The sequence below is a fragment of the Colletotrichum graminicola genome (genome assembly GCF_000149035.1).
Source record: "Colletotrichum graminicola M1.001 genomic scaffold supercont1.26, whole genome shotgun sequence".
Taxonomy (NCBI): domain Eukaryota; kingdom Fungi; phylum Ascomycota; class Sordariomycetes; order Glomerellales; family Glomerellaceae; genus Colletotrichum; species Colletotrichum graminicola.
This window is the reverse complement of record NW_007361030.1, coordinates 393,215-411,491: the sequence shown is the minus strand read 5'-3', so window position 1 is coordinate 411,491 and position 18,277 is coordinate 393,215. Positions and strand designations below refer to the sequence as shown.

General features: G+C 54.1%; 6 protein-coding genes across 6 annotated transcripts; 3 read left to right on the top strand and 3 right to left on the bottom strand.

Annotated features, from left to right (window-relative positions):
* Positions 1 to 3,411: 3,411 nt before the first annotated feature.
* GLRG_06926 (TBC domain-containing protein) lies at positions 3,412 to 6,356 on the top strand (the record flags this gene model as incomplete). Its single annotated transcript, XM_008097466.1, has 4 exons — positions 3,412 to 3,513; positions 3,633 to 3,969; positions 4,032 to 6,238; positions 6,294 to 6,356. The coding sequence occupies 4 exons, from the start codon at positions 3,412 to 3,414 to the stop codon at positions 6,354 to 6,356; spliced, it is 2,709 nt and encodes a 902-aa protein (XP_008095657.1).
* An 845-nt stretch (positions 6,357 to 7,201) lies between these two features.
* Positions 7,202 to 7,892, bottom strand: GLRG_06925 (ribosomal protein S8e; the record flags this gene model as incomplete). Its single annotated transcript, XM_008097465.1, has 2 exons — positions 7,202 to 7,761; positions 7,829 to 7,892. 2 exons carry the CDS (start codon positions 7,890 to 7,892, stop codon positions 7,202 to 7,204), a joined length of 624 nt encoding a protein of 207 aa, XP_008095656.1.
* Positions 7,893 to 9,851: 1,959 nt separating this feature from the next.
* GLRG_06924 (uncharacterized protein) lies at positions 9,852 to 11,392 on the bottom strand (the record flags this gene model as incomplete). The annotated part of the gene is made up of 8 exons (XM_008097464.1): positions 9,852 to 10,345; positions 10,393 to 10,454; positions 10,505 to 10,626; positions 10,677 to 10,928; positions 10,984 to 11,051; positions 11,105 to 11,141; positions 11,190 to 11,209; positions 11,266 to 11,392. The coding sequence occupies 8 exons, from the start codon at positions 11,390 to 11,392 to the stop codon at positions 9,852 to 9,854; spliced, it is 1,182 nt and encodes a 393-aa protein (XP_008095655.1).
* Positions 11,393 to 13,284: 1,892 nt separating this feature from the next.
* GLRG_06923 (uncharacterized protein) lies at positions 13,285 to 14,270 on the top strand (the record flags this gene model as incomplete). Its single annotated transcript, XM_008097463.1, has 4 exons — positions 13,285 to 13,395; positions 13,447 to 13,824; positions 13,900 to 13,948; positions 14,200 to 14,270. 4 exons carry the CDS (start codon positions 13,285 to 13,287, stop codon positions 14,268 to 14,270), a joined length of 609 nt encoding a protein of 202 aa, XP_008095654.1.
* A 902-nt stretch (positions 14,271 to 15,172) lies between these two features.
* Positions 15,173 to 15,692, top strand: GLRG_06922 (uncharacterized protein; the record flags this gene model as incomplete). The annotated part of the gene is made up of 2 exons (XM_008097462.1): positions 15,173 to 15,522; positions 15,575 to 15,692. The coding sequence occupies 2 exons, from the start codon at positions 15,173 to 15,175 to the stop codon at positions 15,690 to 15,692; spliced, it is 468 nt and encodes a 155-aa protein (XP_008095653.1).
* A 333-nt stretch (positions 15,693 to 16,025) lies between these two features.
* Positions 16,026 to 17,519, bottom strand: GLRG_06921 (glutathione-disulfide reductase; the record flags this gene model as incomplete). Its single annotated transcript, XM_008097461.1, has 2 exons — positions 16,026 to 17,286; positions 17,371 to 17,519. 2 exons carry the CDS (start codon positions 17,517 to 17,519, stop codon positions 16,026 to 16,028), a joined length of 1,410 nt encoding a protein of 469 aa, XP_008095652.1.
* Positions 17,520 to 18,277: the final 758 nt, after the last annotated feature.

The window sequence follows — 18,277 nt, the reverse complement described above, 5'->3', positions numbered from 1 at the left end:
TGGGAGGCGGGATAGGATGTTGGGAAGTGGTGAAAAAGAAGTTGCAAATGTCAAATCGGTAAGGAAAGGTAGGTGCGGTTACAGTGGGCCCTTTGCGTAATAGCAAGGTAGGTAGAGGTAGCTTCCCAGGAAAGTGCCCTCACTTTTTCGTGGAAAGTCAGCGTCGAGTGGTCAGTCAACGTGGAGGGACTAGGCGGGCAGTTTTCAGGTGGATCGGCTTTGCGCACTGTACCGTAGCAAGATTCTATGCCCATTACGGTGTTGAATAAACTGTTAAATACAGTGACAGCGGTATGACGGGAGGATAGCGGGGAGATGAGTGCACGGTTCACCTCTCACCGGACGGGACGCGGCGTGGTGTCAGGAAGCCGAAGGCTCGACGTGGAAGCGTCTTAGTAAAGTACGTACCGCAAGGCAGATGCGGCAACAAGTCCATCCAGTCTTATTTATTGCCTACCTAGGCTGCTAGGTACCTAAACTCTAGTGTAAGGAAGCCCCTGTGCCAATTGTCGCTAGATTTGTATTTCTGCTCCATGTCTTCATCCCCAACGTCAATGTCTTGTCTTAATAGTGGTGATGTAATTCTTCAAACAGCATAGGTAGGTAGTTGTATGTTGCTCAAAGCCCGCAAAACGGTCTCCGCCAGCCGGTCATGATGAGTCTTGGTCCTGAACTTTGCTTGAGGATTACTAGTAAATGACTCTGATCTTGTATTGAAGTCCCTCCTCACTGATTGAGATTTCATGTCACCTCTTTCTACTGGACACTTTGACACTGCACTACCTTTGAACGATATATGACAGCATACGAAGTCGACTTCCCACCACATCAGACCTTGGGTTAGGCCGCAATCTCCACCGAAGCACGTCGCTGATGGTGAAGATATCAAGTAGTTGTCAAAGTCCACCCAACACCTACCCAGAGGCATGGACCAACGACAGCATGAAGTCGCCGCCCTTGTACAGTCAATACTCGCGTTCGAGCATCCAGAACAGCGGCCTTTGAGGCCTTCCGTCTGTTATGAAGGCACCGAGGAGTTGGCAATTGCCTGTAATGATGAGGTCTTTATTGTGGTCAGAAGAAAAATATTGCCGCCAGTGACCTAGGTAGCCAGAAACATGTTCACAACCACGTGGGAGGGCGGAAGCCTTGGACAAGTCCGCTTTGCATCCCATGCGCTGGCTGTGTGTTTTGCCTAAAGACAAGATTGGACGCAGCCCTAGCCACAAGGCCTCAGCTAGTATTTCTGGCCGTGGCGGGAAGGAGGAATGCTTTCTGTACATGGCCTATCTACACAGCAACTATAACATGGCCGAGATATGATTTCCATTAGGCTCCTATACTAGTGGTCACGAGTACTTGTACGTGGCTGATGCCCCCTCTTATGGTAGGTATCATCCTCGAGTGTGGCTAGGTCTTGGAAACTGAGGCAGCGAAAGCACTTGGTAACATTCCAGCGCTCCAATGAACACAAACTTGGGCTCCATGAGGGTTAGTAAACATTGAGGTGACATCTGAAATGTCGGCCAAGAGTGTTGGTATTTGTCCCGTGCCATGTCTAGGAACTGAAGAATAGAGAGTTAGTCTTGATGAACGATGGATGTTTAACAAACGCCGCTCCTGATGCCGTAGCCCCGTCGTTTCCCGAAGCCCGCCTTGGAGCAGAACAGCCGTAGGACGGCGTAACGCCGGGCCTGCGAGCGGCTGATGTCGTTTGCGAAAAGGGGGGGGAGGCAATGCAAGGGGGGAGGGCGGCCGGGATCTGTGTGCCATTGATTGCAACGGCGTGAGGATATAGAGGTCGCACCAATAGGGGAAAGGTTGGCGTTACCAGCGGTGTACTCGGATCTCTGGTGGCGGGCTGAGACACGTCATGTACCGAGCAGGTATCCTACCATACCTACCGAATGCTCTGCTTCGGCAGCCGCCCAGTCATGGTAGCTTGGGTAACTTGTGCTGCAGGGTCTGATGAGAGAAAGAGAGACACACACATTCCCCAGGACTCTAGGAGCGCAGACAGCAACAAACAAACAAGACATGGCGCAGCGGCACTTGCTGCTGAGATGACCACTGCGGTGTTGGTTGCGTTGTACCTAGTGCCGCATGTAGTTCCCCCAAGGTCGGAAGAGGGCACGGTTTTACTCGGGGAAAAGGAGTGGGGGTATAGAAGGCCAAGTTCTCGTACTCATGAGATTGGGTTCTTATTAAAGATCGAGAAGCTATTGGGAAATCCAGACCGCTACATCGGACCACTTTGCTCGGATCCAGGGTTGCTCGGAGTAGTTTCTACCTGGGAAGAGGTCACTTAGCGAAAGCAACAGACGAACCGAAATAGGTAGCTTCTGAGGGGCTGAGAAGGACGTGGGACATGCTGGGTAATGATCAAGAAACAGCAGCTTCCCTGCCCCGTCGATCTCAGCCAATTTCGTTTGACTCGCCCCCGTGGACGGTTTAGTCTTGACTGCCAACCCAGAGGACGCCGCCCCTGTGACATGCAGATGTTATTTTTACAGTGTTTGGGTCTTCCCTTTTGGTTGGTCGACACCCGACAGTGTGCTGGGAGCGGCTGGCTTTCTGAGCTTCGGAGAGTAACTCGCGGCATCCAAAAACAGAGAGCGATCATGTGCCGTAAACGGCGCGCTAGAGCTATCAGCGGCTGCTCGCGCTCTTCTCTACCCTTCCCCTTCCCCCTGGCCGCCCCCCAAATGCAGCTTTGGATTGAGATACCTTAGCAGCAGGCCATGGTGGATCTCAAGGGTGCTGAGGATCGATGATTTGGGCGGTTGTCCACTTCGCTTCTCCTCGCTAGACTGCTTCCAGCTCCCAGCTAGGTAGGTGGGTAGTCAAGTACCCTATCACTACCTGGCGCTGTAGTTATACATCTAAAGTATCTCCCCCATCCGCGGTGAGGCTCACCTTCGTTCGATTAATTCCCCATCCATCCCCAGGGTAGAAAAAAAAAGAAAAAAAAAAAGGGAGGGAAGCACTGTCGCGCGCCACATCCGTTCCTCTCCTCGACTATCAACCCTCGGCCCTCAACCTTCGACCCTTCGACCCTGACCCTTCCTCTCTCGGCTCTCGGTCGTCCATTCCCTGGCAACCTCACCGACAAAAAAACACCACAACATCCAAGCAAACCCAGCCACGAGCTTGTCGACTCTGCACTCGTCCGAGGCTACAGACCTGTACCGTAGCTATTCTTCAGCAGCACAGACGACACAGTGTACAATCGCCTACCTCAGTGCTGGAGCGCCCCCCCCCCCCCCCCCATCTCCATGGCCATCAACTAAAGTTGTTTCAAGTCCGACCTTGACCCGGAGGAGCTCATCCCACCAAACCGCACACATACTCGCACACCGTCACATTCACACATAGGTCAGCGCAAGTTGACCTACCATCCTCCATCTCGCCATGTCCCAGCCAGGCGAGCCTGTTGTGGCTGTCTCGCCCGAGATCACAAAGGAAACGGAGGAGAAGAGACTCTCAACCGACTCCGACTCGGATAAGGAGAATGTACTGCCCCCCCTCCCCTTCCTTCCTTGATACACCGCCCACCCCGGCCATGAACCAGGTGCAGCACGGGAGAAGACCCGGGAAAAGGACGGAATTCGCTGACTGAACGGGCAAAACAGCAGGATGCCTTCGAAGATGCCGTCGTCGATGTCGCCGAGGTAGCTGAGGTCCGCTCCCTTACCCAGAGAACGCCGTCGTACCAGAGACCACCGCCCCCAGAAGAAACTGGCCCCGAACCCGAACCCCCGAAAAAGGAGGAGACCCAAGACAAAGTGGTGCCAGCTCCGCCATCACCGGCAAAGGAAAGCAATCATTTTGTTGAGGACGACTTCGTGAGTGACGATGACGATGGCGAGATCAAGCGGAAGGCGTCTCCCGTATCCCACCGTCTCTCCAATACCTCGGATTTGGACGATGTCAAGCTGGACGACGACCACCCTGCCCCACAAGAACCAGGTTTGTTGTTTGGCCGCATAAACTGACTGACGTGTATCAAATGTGCTAATTTCCAAAAGCAGAAACGAAACCTGCTAGCCCCGTCCAAGAGAAGGCGCCCCCCAAGAAGTTGTCCATTAGCAGCATTACCGGAGCTCTCCCGTCCATGCCATGGTCGCCGTCAGCCGAGCCATCGCCCGCCAAATCCCCCATAGCCCCAGTCGCTCCCCCGCCGCAAGGAGTTCCTGCTGCTTCCCTACCGCCACCTCCAGCCCCCCCCGCAAGGAAGCTCACAAGTCCCTTCTCCTGGTTATCTCGCAACAGCATGAGTAAGGAGAAGGATACCTCGCCGCCGCCCCAAGCCTCGCCCCGACGCAATACTGCTAGCTCCATTGCAACTTTGACGAGCAACCCCGAGATGATGCTTAGCAGGCTGGACGAAGAGGAGGGCGATGGTATCAATGGCGTCAATGGAGCGCCCCGCCATAGCTTGAAGGACCGCTTCAAGATGGTGCGGTTACGGGAGGAGGCAGGCATCACACTGCCGACCGATGACGACAAACCTGTGCCACCGCCCAAGGGATTGGGATCGAGCACCCCTCCTGCTCAGAATGGCAACGACAAGGAGCTTGGGATTGACCAAGCGCCCAAATCGCCCTTGCCCACCACTCCGAACCCGTCATTGGCCCCCGGAACGGTATCTGGAGTCTCGGCTGGCCCGTCAGACATGGCTGATTCTCAGGTGGACTGGGATCTGTGGCAGTCGGTAGTATACGAAGGCCCGGCAGTCGTTGCAAGGACAAGCGCCGAGGAATTGAACAGAGCTATTGCCAGTGGTATCCCCAACGCCATCCGCGGAGTCATCTGGCAGGTTTTGGCCCAGAGTAACAACGAGGAGCTCGAGGTAATGTACAGGGAGCTTGTGGCCAGAGGCACCGATAAGGAAGTCAACCGGAACAGTCAAAGTACTATCAGCTCGGGCAGCAACGGAAACCTCAGCATACAGAATGATGTTGTCAATTCTTCTTCCTCGTCGGTCCATTCGGAGCATTCCGCCGCAAATGGCATGTCGCCACCTCACGAAAAAAGCGCCGAGGCCGTGTTGAAGGCGCAGCAGGCCGCTGCCGTAGCAAGACAAAAGAAGCAAAAGGAGGACAACGCCATGCTGCAGAAGCTTGAGAAGGCCATTCGGCGGGACATGGGCACGAGAACCAGCTTCTCCAAGTACGCTGCTGCTGCTGGGCTCCAAGAAGGTCTGTTCGGCGTGTGCAAGGCGTATGCCCTGTTTGATGAAGCCGTCGGCTATGCACAAGGCATGAACTTCCTCATTATGCCGCTCTTGTTCAACATGACGGAAGAGGAAGCATTCTGCTTGTTGGTTCGCTTGATGAACCACTACCAATTACGCGACCTCTTCATCCAGGACATGCCTGGTCTTCACAAGAACTTGTATCTCTTTGATCGCCTTCTTGAGGACTTCGAGCCGGCTCTCTATTGCCATCTCCGCCGCCGCAGCATCTCGCCCCATCTCTACGCTACCCAGTGGTTCCTGACGCTCTTTGCCTACCGCTTCCCTCTGCAACTAGTGCTCCGCATTTACGACCTGATCCTGTCCGAGGGCCTCTCGGCCATTTTGCGCTTCGGTATCGTTCTGATGCAAAAGAACGTGGCCAACCTGCTTGCCATCTCGGATATGCAGCAGCTCACCGTCTTCCTCAAGGACAAGCTGTTCGACGTCTACATTGATACGGCACCCAGCGCAGGAAGTATCTTGGAGAATGGCTTCTTTGGAAGCTCCAGCTCCAGCATGGACAAGGAAGTATACCGCGCCGACCAGTTTGTCAGGGATGCTTGCGATATCAAGATTACCCCTGAGACCCTCAAGGCGTACACTCTCGAATGGGAGGAAAAGACAAGGGCGGAGAAGGAACGTGAGGCAGAGCTCGAGCAGTTGCGGACTGCCAACATCAACTTCGCGGTGAAGGTACGTAAGCTCGAGGAGCGTGTCGAGGCGTACGACAGTGAGCAGGCCGCGCTCGCGACGGAATTGGTCCATACCAAGGTCGAGAACGAGGAGCTCAAGGACGAGAACGAGAGTCTCAAGGGGCAGGTTCGTGAGCTGCGAAATGTAATTGAGAAGCAGCCCGAAGAGCTTGAGAATGCGTGGAAGGCCGAACGCGACGACCTCATGAAGCGCAATCAGAAGGTCCACGAGGAGAACGAGAGGTTGGAAAAGGAGTTGGCAGAACTAGAGGAAGAGCTTGTGCAAACGAAGATGCAGTATGCCGAGGTAAGTCAAATCTCGTAGACGCCACTGACACTTCATTCACTGACATTCATGACAGATAAATTCCCAGCACGAGACACTCACTCGCAAGTGGACGGACCTCAAGCGACAGTTCGCGTAGAGTGACGTGTCCGAAATAAACCCTGGTATAGCCAGAAACAGAATTCCCTGAACACCTTAATGTACGAAAGTAATTGTAGCATCCCATCAAGTATGGAGTTTTGCGTGTGTGCTTGCTGGCCGAACGCACATCTGGGTGCCAAGCTGGCTACAGGCAACAAGGAACCAAAAGGACCCGAAAAGTGGTCTTTCATGTTTGATATTTCAAGAAGCATTACGCAATAGAGAAGTTGAAGGGAATATGTCGGTTCGAGACGGGCTCGGGCATTGGGGGCGGCCAACGGCCCCCAGAAGAATCTCACCATGACAGCGTTCATACTCGAGGCAAGCCACGAGACAAACGGGGAGTTGGTTCATGAATGGTGACGGCTCTCGGCTTCGGTTGGCAGACTTTTTTAGACACACCTGCGACATCAACTACAGAACACAAGAGAGTAATAAAATGCAATTGAAACGAAAAGTCACGGCGCGCGCGGATGAAGACAGTATATATCTGTGAGGCAGGCAAAAACTTGGTGGTATAGTCTTTTTGAGTTCTTCCTAATAACCCATAATCCGTTCCGTCGGCCCGGTTTGCTTTTCCCGAGCCCACATATGATTGTAAGCTGATCACGCACCCCATCGGTGGCCTCGCCAGACTTGACGAAAAGCAAAAAACCTGTTTGAACACCAAGAACAACCTAAGAGCCCGATAAAATGTTTTTCTTCATTCCCGTTAACGTGAAACCCATTGTGAGAGTCAGTTATCTAGTGTTTTCCCCCACCATGCCGTTACCCCCAACGCGACGCTGGTTAGCAAGCAGAACATGATACACTCATCGTGAAAAGAGACGAAGAGCGTTACGTCTACTTGTGAAGCTTGCGCTGGTAGAAGGCGAGCTCCTCACCCTCAAGGATGTATCCGTCGCAGCGGCCGGACTGGCCGGGGCGGGAGGAGACGACAGCGTACAGGCGACCAGCCTCGAACTGCTTCTCGAGGGCATTCTCGACCTTGCCCTGGGCGGCAAAGCGCTCAGCCTGCTTCTTCTCGACAGACTTGGACTTCTTGACCTCCTCTTCCTTGGCGACGGTGCCGGCGGCCTGCTGCTTCTGCTGGCGGCGACGACCGAGATTCTGGCCGTAGTGGGCCTCGTACCACTGACGGAAGGGGGCGGCATCGATCTGGACGACGGCGGACTTGGTCAGGGTGTTGGTGCGGACGAGCTCGTTGTTGGAGGGGTGGTAGGCGACGCCGATGACACGGGTCTTGCGGGTGCAGCCCTCGGAGGCCCAGGCGAAGTTACCGCTGTCGAGACGGAGGGCGCGGTACTTGTGGTTGCCGCCACGGGTGCGGACCGTGTGGATTCGCTTGGGGCCGATACGGGTGTTGGCACCCTGGCGACCGGCCTCGAAAGCGCGCTTCTTCCCTGTTGAGCAGAAAGGTCAGAACGCATGCTTGTTTAGAGCATACGGGCTTTCGAATGTGTTACGCACGGTAGTAGGCGCGCTTGGCACCGGAGGCGGAGCGCTTGTGACGGGAATCTCTCGAGATACCCATGATTGCTTATGCTGTTCGGAAGAGGGGTTAGCACAGGTTCTGACCTAGGCTGTGATGCGACAAAAAGAAATTGGACATGATTCCCCCTTGACCACAACAGAGAGGTAGGGGGATGGGTCGGGAATAGGATTGAAGTTTTCGAACATGGCCAGGGCGATACCGCGAAATGCCTCTCTTTGCTCCGACAGAGAGCCAGGAGAACGAAGATTGGGAAATCGAGGTGTATCGTCCGTCACAACAGTCCGTCCGAATCAAATGAGCGCTGCTGATACTGCTGCTGAATATCGGTCAACTAACCTGATGGTGGCTCAGAGGCAATCGACTAGTGGCTGGCCGGCGTTGGGTGGTTGGATTGTCGAGGTTGTCGGGATTGAACTTTTTCGGGAGGACGAGAGATTCGAGAGGAAAGGACGCCTGGTAATTTTTTGTGCGGGCTCGCTAACCCCACTGCCACCATTTTGGGGACTGCGCACGGACCATGCTAGGGCATGTTTTGCGCCTGAGGCCGAGCTGCTGACGGTTCCCAGGGGATACAGGTACTCATTCTAGTTCAGGTCTATAATTGGTTGTACGCCGAAGTGGAGCTTCACTGTCGGTGAACACCCCGCGCACACCGACAGGTTCTACTTCGGAGCGTGATAGGGAGGAGCGCTGAACGGACAGTGTCTCTTCACGGTACCTAATACCCTTGGCATTTGAATAGCCAACGGATGACTCAACCCAGCATCTCATAGCTAACCTCGTCGTATGTCTTGTGCAAAGCCCTGTTGAGCAGGGGGCCACTACCAAATGATACGGTATGCTCTAATCCGGAACGAGCACTCCAGGACTACTGAGCCTGCCGATATACATCGCGACAAACTCGGCAGAGCGGCCCGTCAATCGCCGAACGAAGGAAGGTAGGGTCAATTTATTCCCATCCGCTAGGTCCTTACATCCCTGACCCCTTTCGCATTCTTGTGCGGGCTTCGCACCGGAAATTTGTGAGCGCGCCCCTTTCGCTCTATCAATCGCGAAGAGGCTATTTGAGTATTCGAGTTGACGATGCCCGAGTGTGCAGTCAGTTAAGACGAAATCGGAACCTTTAGTGTCGTATTGGAAATGTTCTTTTCGACTGGCATGATGGTCTCTAAAACAATCCGAGGATCTTCGTGCAGGTGAGGTTGGGCAATGCTTCGGTTGCCTACAGCTAAAGCTGGTAATGGCGCCACTCATCCGCATTCCCATGAACAAAAGACAAAGAAGGCGGAAATATGGTCAATGGAACCTCGGCTAGGTTTCAGCCTGCGCATGCCACTTCCCTGTCCTGGAGCCTATGAATCTAAAGCATGAAAGCTGCGGGCAACTTGTATACACAAAGTTTACCTCCTTCTGCCAAGAACATGACAGCGAACCGCATTTGGGGGTTTATTTCCTTTGTTGCGAATCCATGAGATGCTACAGCTCATTTGATGGTTCCTGTGGAGATATTTCCTCTGTTTCAATCCTTACTCGCCACGTCTTCTATCCGCGGTACACGCGTGGGTAAAACAGAGGAGGAGCCGTCTTATCTGTAACACAAGGAGACTGGCATCAAGACCTATTACCTCGTCGTATCAGGGACTCTGTTCATGGAATAGACGTCACACCCGCAACGTATCTGAGCCGCTCCCAAGGAACAGTTTGAGCCCCGCTTTAACGGTCGGATCTTTCAAGCATGGAATGTGTCAAGAAGATATGGATTGTTCACGACAGCGCTTGAAGACTTGTGCCTCTCAATGCCCGCATTGGAGTTCCCTGGAGTCTCTCATTTCAGCTGGCAGATGGTTCCACCTATTTCCTGGTCGTCACGGAACAGCCCTATTTACATTAAAGTGGCCGTCGAAGCCTTCGTCGACGGCATGCGTATGTACCGCGCAACTCGCCCAAAGTCAGTAGCATTAGAAGGGCGTTAGTGTGGTATCCAGCACGTGCCGACGTTCAAGCCCCCCGGCTATTTCGTCTAGCCATCGGCCGTCCTGCGGGAAAGTAAGGGTCATCCATCACGAACTCTGACGGTGGAATCCGTGGCGGTTGTGGAGACCGGGCGTTGTTTCTCAGCTTGATGATGCCCATTTCCACGCTGTGCGTCAACGATGGCTTGTCAAGATCCAACGTCAGGATGTTCTCCATGCTCTCGGTTTTGCCGAGTATCGTCGGAGGACCGTCAGAGCTTGAGCTCGTCGATAGCTTTGCACTAGCATTAGCCTGCGTCGCACGAGCAAACGCGTTGGGCCCTATGGGCGGCTTGGATCCGCCTATCGTCGTTCGCTGGCCTGGGTAGTACACTTTCGAGTACTTGTCTGTGGACAGGCCGAGAGCCTTGTTAAGGCCAGGGAACCTCGATATCAGCGGCCTCAGCGACGGCACGCCAGAGCAGATGATCAAGGCGCAGACCTCGAGTTCGGACCAGAGAAGGGGATCGGCAACCAAGACTACAATGGTTAACGGCGACACACGTTCCTAGTTGGGAGATACTTACAAGTAACGTCTTGGTCGAAGGCGTTGATATAGGTCACTCTGATGATAGAGATAACGCACGCACTAAACAACCCTTTAGCCGCGGAACAGTGAAATTGGCCGAAATCACTCACAGTAAGCCCAGAGAGAGCATGAAGATGACACCAATCCGTTTTGCAACCCGTACGTGCAACTTCCAGACGATCGGGATTGGTTGAATGAAGAGAACAAGGTCGGTCAACAGCTTAATGACGAACTGCTCCAGGTCAGCCGGGTGTTCTTAGGTTTTCGCTTGTCTGAACATACAGCAGAATAGTAGAATATAGTCAAGTCCAGGCACGTTCCGGGGACAGTTGGTGTCCAAGCTCGCTGAACAGGAGCGCATCTGAAGATCACTACTGCTGTCTCCTCGATGCCCTCGGCGAGTAACAGAAGAACGAGGAACTGGTTGATGCGTCGATAGACCTCGTCTGGAAGCAGTCGCAAGTAAAGCACCGCAAAAGACATCTTGACGGTCACAAAGGCCCAGATATAGGAAAGCTGTGTGGCAACTTGTAACTGAACGACACTCGTCAGTCTGGCATCCGAAAGCAACCTTCCGCTGTTCACCTACCTTGAGGAACTCGGCAAAGTCTGTGTCTGATACGTCTTCAAAGTGGGAGCCCAAGCCGACGCTGGTCACTAAATCCAAGGTGAGTTCCCGTCCCAACACCCGAACCATATCTTGAACTCACTGGCAATAATTGCGCTGCAGAGTGCCATGGCCAAGACCTGTTTCAGTCAGAAATACTCTATTGATTGGCACACAGGGGCAAGTACCCAGCTGGTGAGCACCAGTGCTATCGACTGTCAGCCCTGATGTTGTCGTAGTAAAGGAGAGCTCGTGGGTACTCACTGTCGTCCCATCCTAGACTTCGCAACAAGACACCTCGTACAAAGGTCCTCGTCGCGACAGTCAGCGTAATGAAGACCATCAGCAAGATAGTCACGCTCCTCGTTTGAGCGACTTTAGTGTCCGCCATTTTTCGTCGATGGTTACATTCGGGTCGATCGTGTTTCTCGACGGATCATCACAGAGCGGGAAACCGAGTATATTATCATCGATCAAGTGAAGCGGGTCGGACTGAGGAATTTTACAGGATGGTCCATGACTGTTATGTGACCCCCTACGTACGCATGTGCCTAGCAAGACCAACCGAGCTCCGATGCATTGAACAAGAACTACGTACAGATGTCAACCCGCTCTCTGCCCTTCACCTTCTGTCTGATGTCTTCAACGGTGTTCCCAGATAGGCCTAGGTCTGGACAGTTCCAACATCAAAACTGCCTGGATGTCGATTGTATATTCCGCAGCAGGGATGATGTTCTTCGCTGACGCCCGGCGACGTCAGTCGATGAGGAACGAGTTGCCGGGAGCCTCGCTGATGTCAACAGCTGGTCGAGCAAGGAAGTTTACTTACGACTCTACGAGTCTCTCGTTCGTGTGCTGAACTTCCAACAGCCAAGTTTCAAAATTCGAAGGCCGATCGATTGCCGCGAGATGTCCAGGACATCAGACTGTTGTTGCAAGGCGACCCACGCGAGTGACAGATCTATACGTTTGACGGGCAGCGTGAGACAAGAAATCCATTAGGCCGAAAGCGCCGACAGGTCGACCCTGCGAATGTCCACAGGGGAGTCCGGGGGAAAACACCGGATCCGTGGAGCTATGCGACGAAGAGCACATCATGCGAACAGACCATTCAGGCAATGGCAGGCCATGCTCTGCTCATCAGAGAGGCTAAAAGGCGATTTGATCCTTTCTTTTCTTGCCGAATGGCTGGCCGCCAATGACTCGTCCGGTAATCGGTTTAGCTACGGGTCCCATGATCCATGGCAAGGCCCGTCTACTGTTGTTGCTATCTTGAAGCTTCATATTATGGGTTCTTCCCAAAGCTTGATGCTGGAGCAGTTAGGAAATTACGCTCTTGTGAGTTACAGTGGCTTCTGGTTTGACTCTGTGGACAGCATTCGGGAAGTCAGAATAATCCACTTCTTAACGTTTCTACCGCAGGCGTGGCCATGTGCGCCGATTGCAATAATGTGACGACAGGACGCGTGGGAGAATCCACCCATGTCATACCTCGTGCTCAGGGACGGAAGCCACTGATCGGGGCCCTTTGCGTCTTCATCTCATTAATCCTTCAAAACACCTGAGAAGAGGCAAAGAGTTGGTTAGCTAGAGCAAATCTGTCTGCGGGGGTTCAACATACTGAATTATTGACAGAAATCGGCAGCAGACTGGTAAGGCCGGGTAAGCAAAGTGGTGCAAGCACAACGGCCATGACTTGCAGAGGATCTTTGTCTCATATTGCTTCAGCTTGACTTCGACGAGACTCTTACACTCCCCCGAGCCGGCCGTTGACGAAGCGTTTCATCACACTGAACCCCATCGACAATCACCAAGTCACCCCCAAACGAGTAAAGTTGACCTTTCTCCATGGATGCTACACCGCTCAGCCGACAAAAGACAGAAATCTATTGGTAAATTATTCTTCTTATGGATAAGTGCACATCGGCGAAGCGCACTATCCGCTAGTAGTGACGTGGCGTGTTGTGCCACAGAGAGATTTCATGTATTGGGTTTCAGCTCCACGACGTGGTGAAACCCGAAAGCTCGGCGTATTCCCGACATGAGGATGGGTGACGGATATGCGCTATTGTCCTGTATACTGGCGAGATGCCAATATCGGCAGATAAAATACCCTCCGTTACGGATTAAGGAAGAAAGGGATGGCTTGTATTATTTCCGACTAATGCCAGCTTGGGCAGTGCAGCAGATATGACTCGCTCCTTATCTGTGGTACGGTACATAGGGACGAGGGCCTGGTGTAGGGGCCCGTGCCGCTCTGGCGGAGAGAAAACACCCCTGTAAATGGTTATGGGCTTGCTCCCTCTCCCCGCCCTAAGCTACCCCGCACGCCAGTGCCGGTTTTCCTCCTTCATCTTACTTACGCTCACTATCCGCACTACACCACCCGCTGCTGTACGAAGCCCTAGCGAGGATGGCTACTACCCCCTCAGAGGACCGTAACAGACGTCGTCGCCAACGCCTGCGGCTGCTGCCTTTGCGTGGGTTGGCACTCTTGACGACACTGAGCCCTTCCCCTTCTTTGATAAACTCGACTCGGACCAGGGTCTGGGCGGCACGCGCTTCTACGATGAGCCGAACGACCACTGGTGCTTACTGGCGCAGATCACCGAGGTAGAAAGGTTACTTCGCGTCCGTCTCAGTGCAGTGGACCGCGAAGGCCGACCGTTCGTCATTGCCTTCTACCCAGCAGAGAAGAAGGCTGGCGACATCGATGTCAAACGACTGAGGGTCGGACATACCATTGCTATTCTGTACGCCAACCAACACTTCTTCCTCGACGGGACGGACGGCGTCCGCGTCGAGGACCTAAGCAAATGCCGCGTAGGTGCTCCTGTCCTCTGCCCCTCCGGCTTTGGTGTGCTTTTGACGTGGACTGAACGCTGGTGTGGCGCCTAGGTGTTCCCTGTTGACCTGGACTCCCTATTCCGCATTCACGCAGATTACCGTAGGTATAGTGGCCTAGACGGTACACCTAAGGAATGCCACGGCTGCGGAAGACAGGGCGTTGGCCATCTTAAGTGCGGACGCTGTGGTTTTTTTTTTCCTACTGTAACAAGGTAAGCTGAGGACACCTGGCCTGGTCTGCCTGACGTGGACCTCCCCTACGTTCTAGCCCGGCGCTGACTACGGCACAGGACTGCCAGGCGGTTGGGTGGGAGGAAGAGGGACATAAGCGGGCGTGTCGTGTTGTGGCAGACCCGGCCTTTAAGGCTCTCCTGACGCTGCCCGGCTTACGGGGCACTGACCGTCTCGAGTTTCCTCTGTAGGGTCCCGCACGAGCACGAGAGAAATGATTCGTGGGTTGAGAAAGAAAGGAAGAAAAAAGACTTTACGTGGAAGGGGTCTGGAACAGCCGGGTTTTAGTGACTGTGCATGGTTAACATTGTGTGTCTATGCAACCTTAAGAGGGGCCGCCTTGTAATACCTACTACCTAGTACCTCAGTCTGGAACAACCGGGAAAATGACGACGATTCGAGTATGATGTTTATCGTGGAAGGAGGAAGTCTAGACATTTGTTGACACTCCAAGACACCGTTCCGTGCAGCTGGTGCAGGTGGTCTTTTGTGGCGGTTTGAACGGGCCGCCTCGCCCAAACCACAGGAATGGGTTTGTACTATATTGACGGGATGCGACGTACGTGTGGAAAGAGCAGCTCTGTCGTCGTCGGGAAAGAAATCATGGTGTTTTGAAGGTGTTCCAGAGGCAACGAAGTTCTGTCGGCCCCACCCACCCACTTCATCGGCTGCTTCCTTCCCCAGAAACCCGCCTTTCTCGGAGTATTTCCTGACGATCGCCGCCTTCCTCCCACCCCGCATGGCTTCCGTTGGTCTTGCCGGGAAGGGAAGGAGATTTGGCCAACACACCCTAGCAAAACTGACTCTGGCTTGCGTTCGCAAGGCATCACCATCATCAGCACCTCTTCTCCTGATTTGTTTTCGCCTCGCCTTTGCTTTTCCTAGGATCCATCGAAGAACAATACGAATTGTCCTACTTCTTGAAGCAGTCATTTTATATTCTTCTCAGTCCTCCTCCTTGTTCCTGTAAACCTCCTACAGACATTTGACTCATGCTGTTTCCTACCTCTCTCGACAACACTTCTTTGACTCTTCGGGTTCACACCGCAACAAAGTCAACCACAACAGCTAGCCACCTTCGCGCCTCGAACAAATGAAGTCCGCAGTCATCGTCGCAGTCTTCATTGGCCTCGTCGGCCTTGCTGCGGCAAACCCTCACGCCTTTCTTCTTGCCGCCTTGGGCCAGCAAACCAGCCCCGTCGGCGTCGATACTCTCTGCGATGACTTGATGCCAGCCATGCTTGGCAACCTGACCAATGTCTGCCAAGGTGCCGACCTCAAGCCTGCATATGACGCCTATGCATCCACCTGCTCTGAGATTGGCATCAAAGTCGCCAATTTAACTTTGCCCTCGAACGTTAGTGCCGTGCCTACTTCAGCTCTGGGGTCTTCTGCCAGCAATAGCCCCGACGCGACTTTGGCGCCATCGTCCCCAACCACCATGTAAGTTCCGTTCCTTGTGTTGTAGGCAACCCTAACTAATACTATGATCAAGCGGCGATGACCCTCAGCAGTCGAGGCCCAGCGCAGCAGGCGCCATTGCTCCTCACACCTTTCTTTTCCCTGTCCTCGGCCTCTCCGTAACTGGCCTTGTCAGTGTGGTTTTCTTGTGATGAACATGGTCGCACGGGATTGTGGCAAGCAACCCGTTCTTTGCACTTGCACAACATTCGTGGTCAAACAGCACGCGAAGCCCCAGGCACTCTGATACCCAAACCCGACAGAGTCAGGATGGAACAGAACATCTGATATGCATTGTGGTTGGAGGGTAATGGAATTCAGGAAGAGGGTTGCATTCGACGGCGTCCGGGATACAAAACGGGACTGGCGTTTTATTCACAATCAGCATAGACGTTTGCGACAGAGTGTGGCATTAAAGCTGGTATTTTACGAATTGGTATCTTTTCCTCCTCTCTACGCTTTATCTTGGGGGCCTGTATGCAAGTTTATTTCAGGGTCACCAGCTCTTCGGCGCTGGTCGGGTGGATGGCAACACAACTGTCAAAGTCCTTCTTCGTGGCGCCCATCTTGACGGCGACACCGAAGCCCTGGAGCATCTCTCCGCTGCCGAGGCCGGCAATGTGAAGACCGACAACCTTCTCTTCGGGGCCCGCTACGACAAGCTTGTAGGCGGTGGGCGCCTTCTCCTCGGGCTCCATCATGGCATAGTACATGGCGGTGAAGTTGGTCTTGTAGACCTTGATGTTATCCTTGCCGTACTTGTCGATGGCCTGGGGCTCCGTGAGACCGATGCTGCCGACCTCGGGGTGGGAAAAGACGACGGAGGGGATGTTTGAGTAGTCGAGGTGGGCCTTGGAGTACTCAGGGCCACCAAACAGACGCTCGGCCAAACGACGGCCGGCGGCAATGGCCACAGGGGTCAGCTCGACCTGACCGGTTACGTCACCAAGGGCGTAAATGTTGTCCAGATTGGTGTTTTGGTACTCATCGACGGGGATGTAGCCCTTCTCGTTCAGCTTCAGGCCAATCTCCTCGAGACCAATGCTCTTTGTCGCCGGCGTGCGGCCAATGGCCCAGATGAGGTGGTCGAAGCCGCCCTCGGACGTCTCCTTACCCTCGGCGTCCTTGTAGAAGATGGTGAGCTTGCCCTCGGCGTCCTTCTCGACCTTTGTGGGCTGCGAGCGCTTGTGCAGGTTGACGCCCAGGCGCTCGTACTCCTTGGTGACGGTCTCCTGGATCATGGGGTCAAAGTTGCGCAGGAAGGTGTCGTGGCGGATGAAGAGGTGGGTCTCTGTGCCCAGGGCGTTGAACATCCCGGCGAACTCGACGGCGATGTAGCCAGCGCCGACGAGAGCGACCTTCTTGGGCTGCTTGTCGATGTCGAAGAAGCCATCCGAGTTGGTGCCGAGCTCGGATCCGGGGATGGTGGGCGGGATGGTGGGGTTGCCGCCGACGGCGATGAGGATCTTCTTGGCCTTCACGAGAGCCTTGGTGCCGTCGTCGAGAGTGACCTCGGCCTCGTTGCGCGAGGTGAGCTTGGCCCAGCCGTGGAGGTACTCGACCTTATCGTTATTGAGGTTACGTTCGTAGATGCCGTTGAGGCGCTTGATGTAAGCGTCACGCTTCGTTTTGAAGGTGGGCCAGTCGAAGGGGGCCGTCTCGGTGACGGAGAAGCCGTAGGACTTTGCCTGGTGGATCGTCTCCGCGATGGCGGCGGCGTTGAAGGTGACCTTCTTCGGGACGCAGCTATAAGGGGGGGGGAGGTAATCCAAATTAGGTCTCAGTCTCTTGGGTATAGTTGCTGGGGTTTACTCGGGTTGATAGACATACCCTACATTCACGCAGGTTCCTCCCAGCCGCGCGCCCTCGACGATGAGGGCTTTTGCGCCAAACTGTCCGCTGGCCTTGCGTGCTGAGGCCAGACCACCGCTGCCGCCGCCGATGACAAGGAAATCGGTCTCCTTGGTGATGGGGGCCATGTTGCGCGCTGTCGAGGAGAACTGCCTCTGTATGGCTGCGAGTCTTGTCGTGGGTGCTGCCGCTCGGGATGCTGCAACGGTGGATGTGCGGTAGAGTGCGGCTTGGAGGGCTTGCATGGAGTGTTGCGGTGATGAAGTGGTCGCGGGAGCGGAGGTAGGGAGGAGCAGTTTTCTAAACTACATATACCATGCGTGCCTGGTGGGGCTGACTGTGGTGACGTCTTGTAAGCTCGAAGATGCGCAATACGAGCGAAGCCTGACAAATGCTAAGCTGCAGGAAGTATAGCACGATGCGGATTCGGTATGGTGGGCTGGCTACCTAGGGAAACTGATGTAAGTTTTCTTTCGGGGACTATAATGCGGGTGCGGATGCGGGCGGCGCTGTCGGCGATTGGAGCTACTCACTACTGTAGGATCGGCGTACGGGCGGGGGGGCGATTTCGGAGGGACTGGTTTGAGCTCCAAGTGCATGTGTGATTGAGTAAGTGAGCGAGTCGCGCTATGCAAGTAATATTGGTAATGGGCAACTGGATAGATCATCGCCAATCAACCGTGAAGAAAATATGCCCCTGTACCCGCTAGAGAACGTCGTGGAACCGGGGATAACTAAGCACAGATGCGTACCTACCTACAGTAGAATAGGTACGGAGACTGTACTGTGGCCGTTGTCAGGCTCTCAATCCCGGGCGGATGGAATGCTACACACAAGATAGCCCCATAGGTCATCCCGCTGTCAGATCAACAGCCTTTTGACAAAT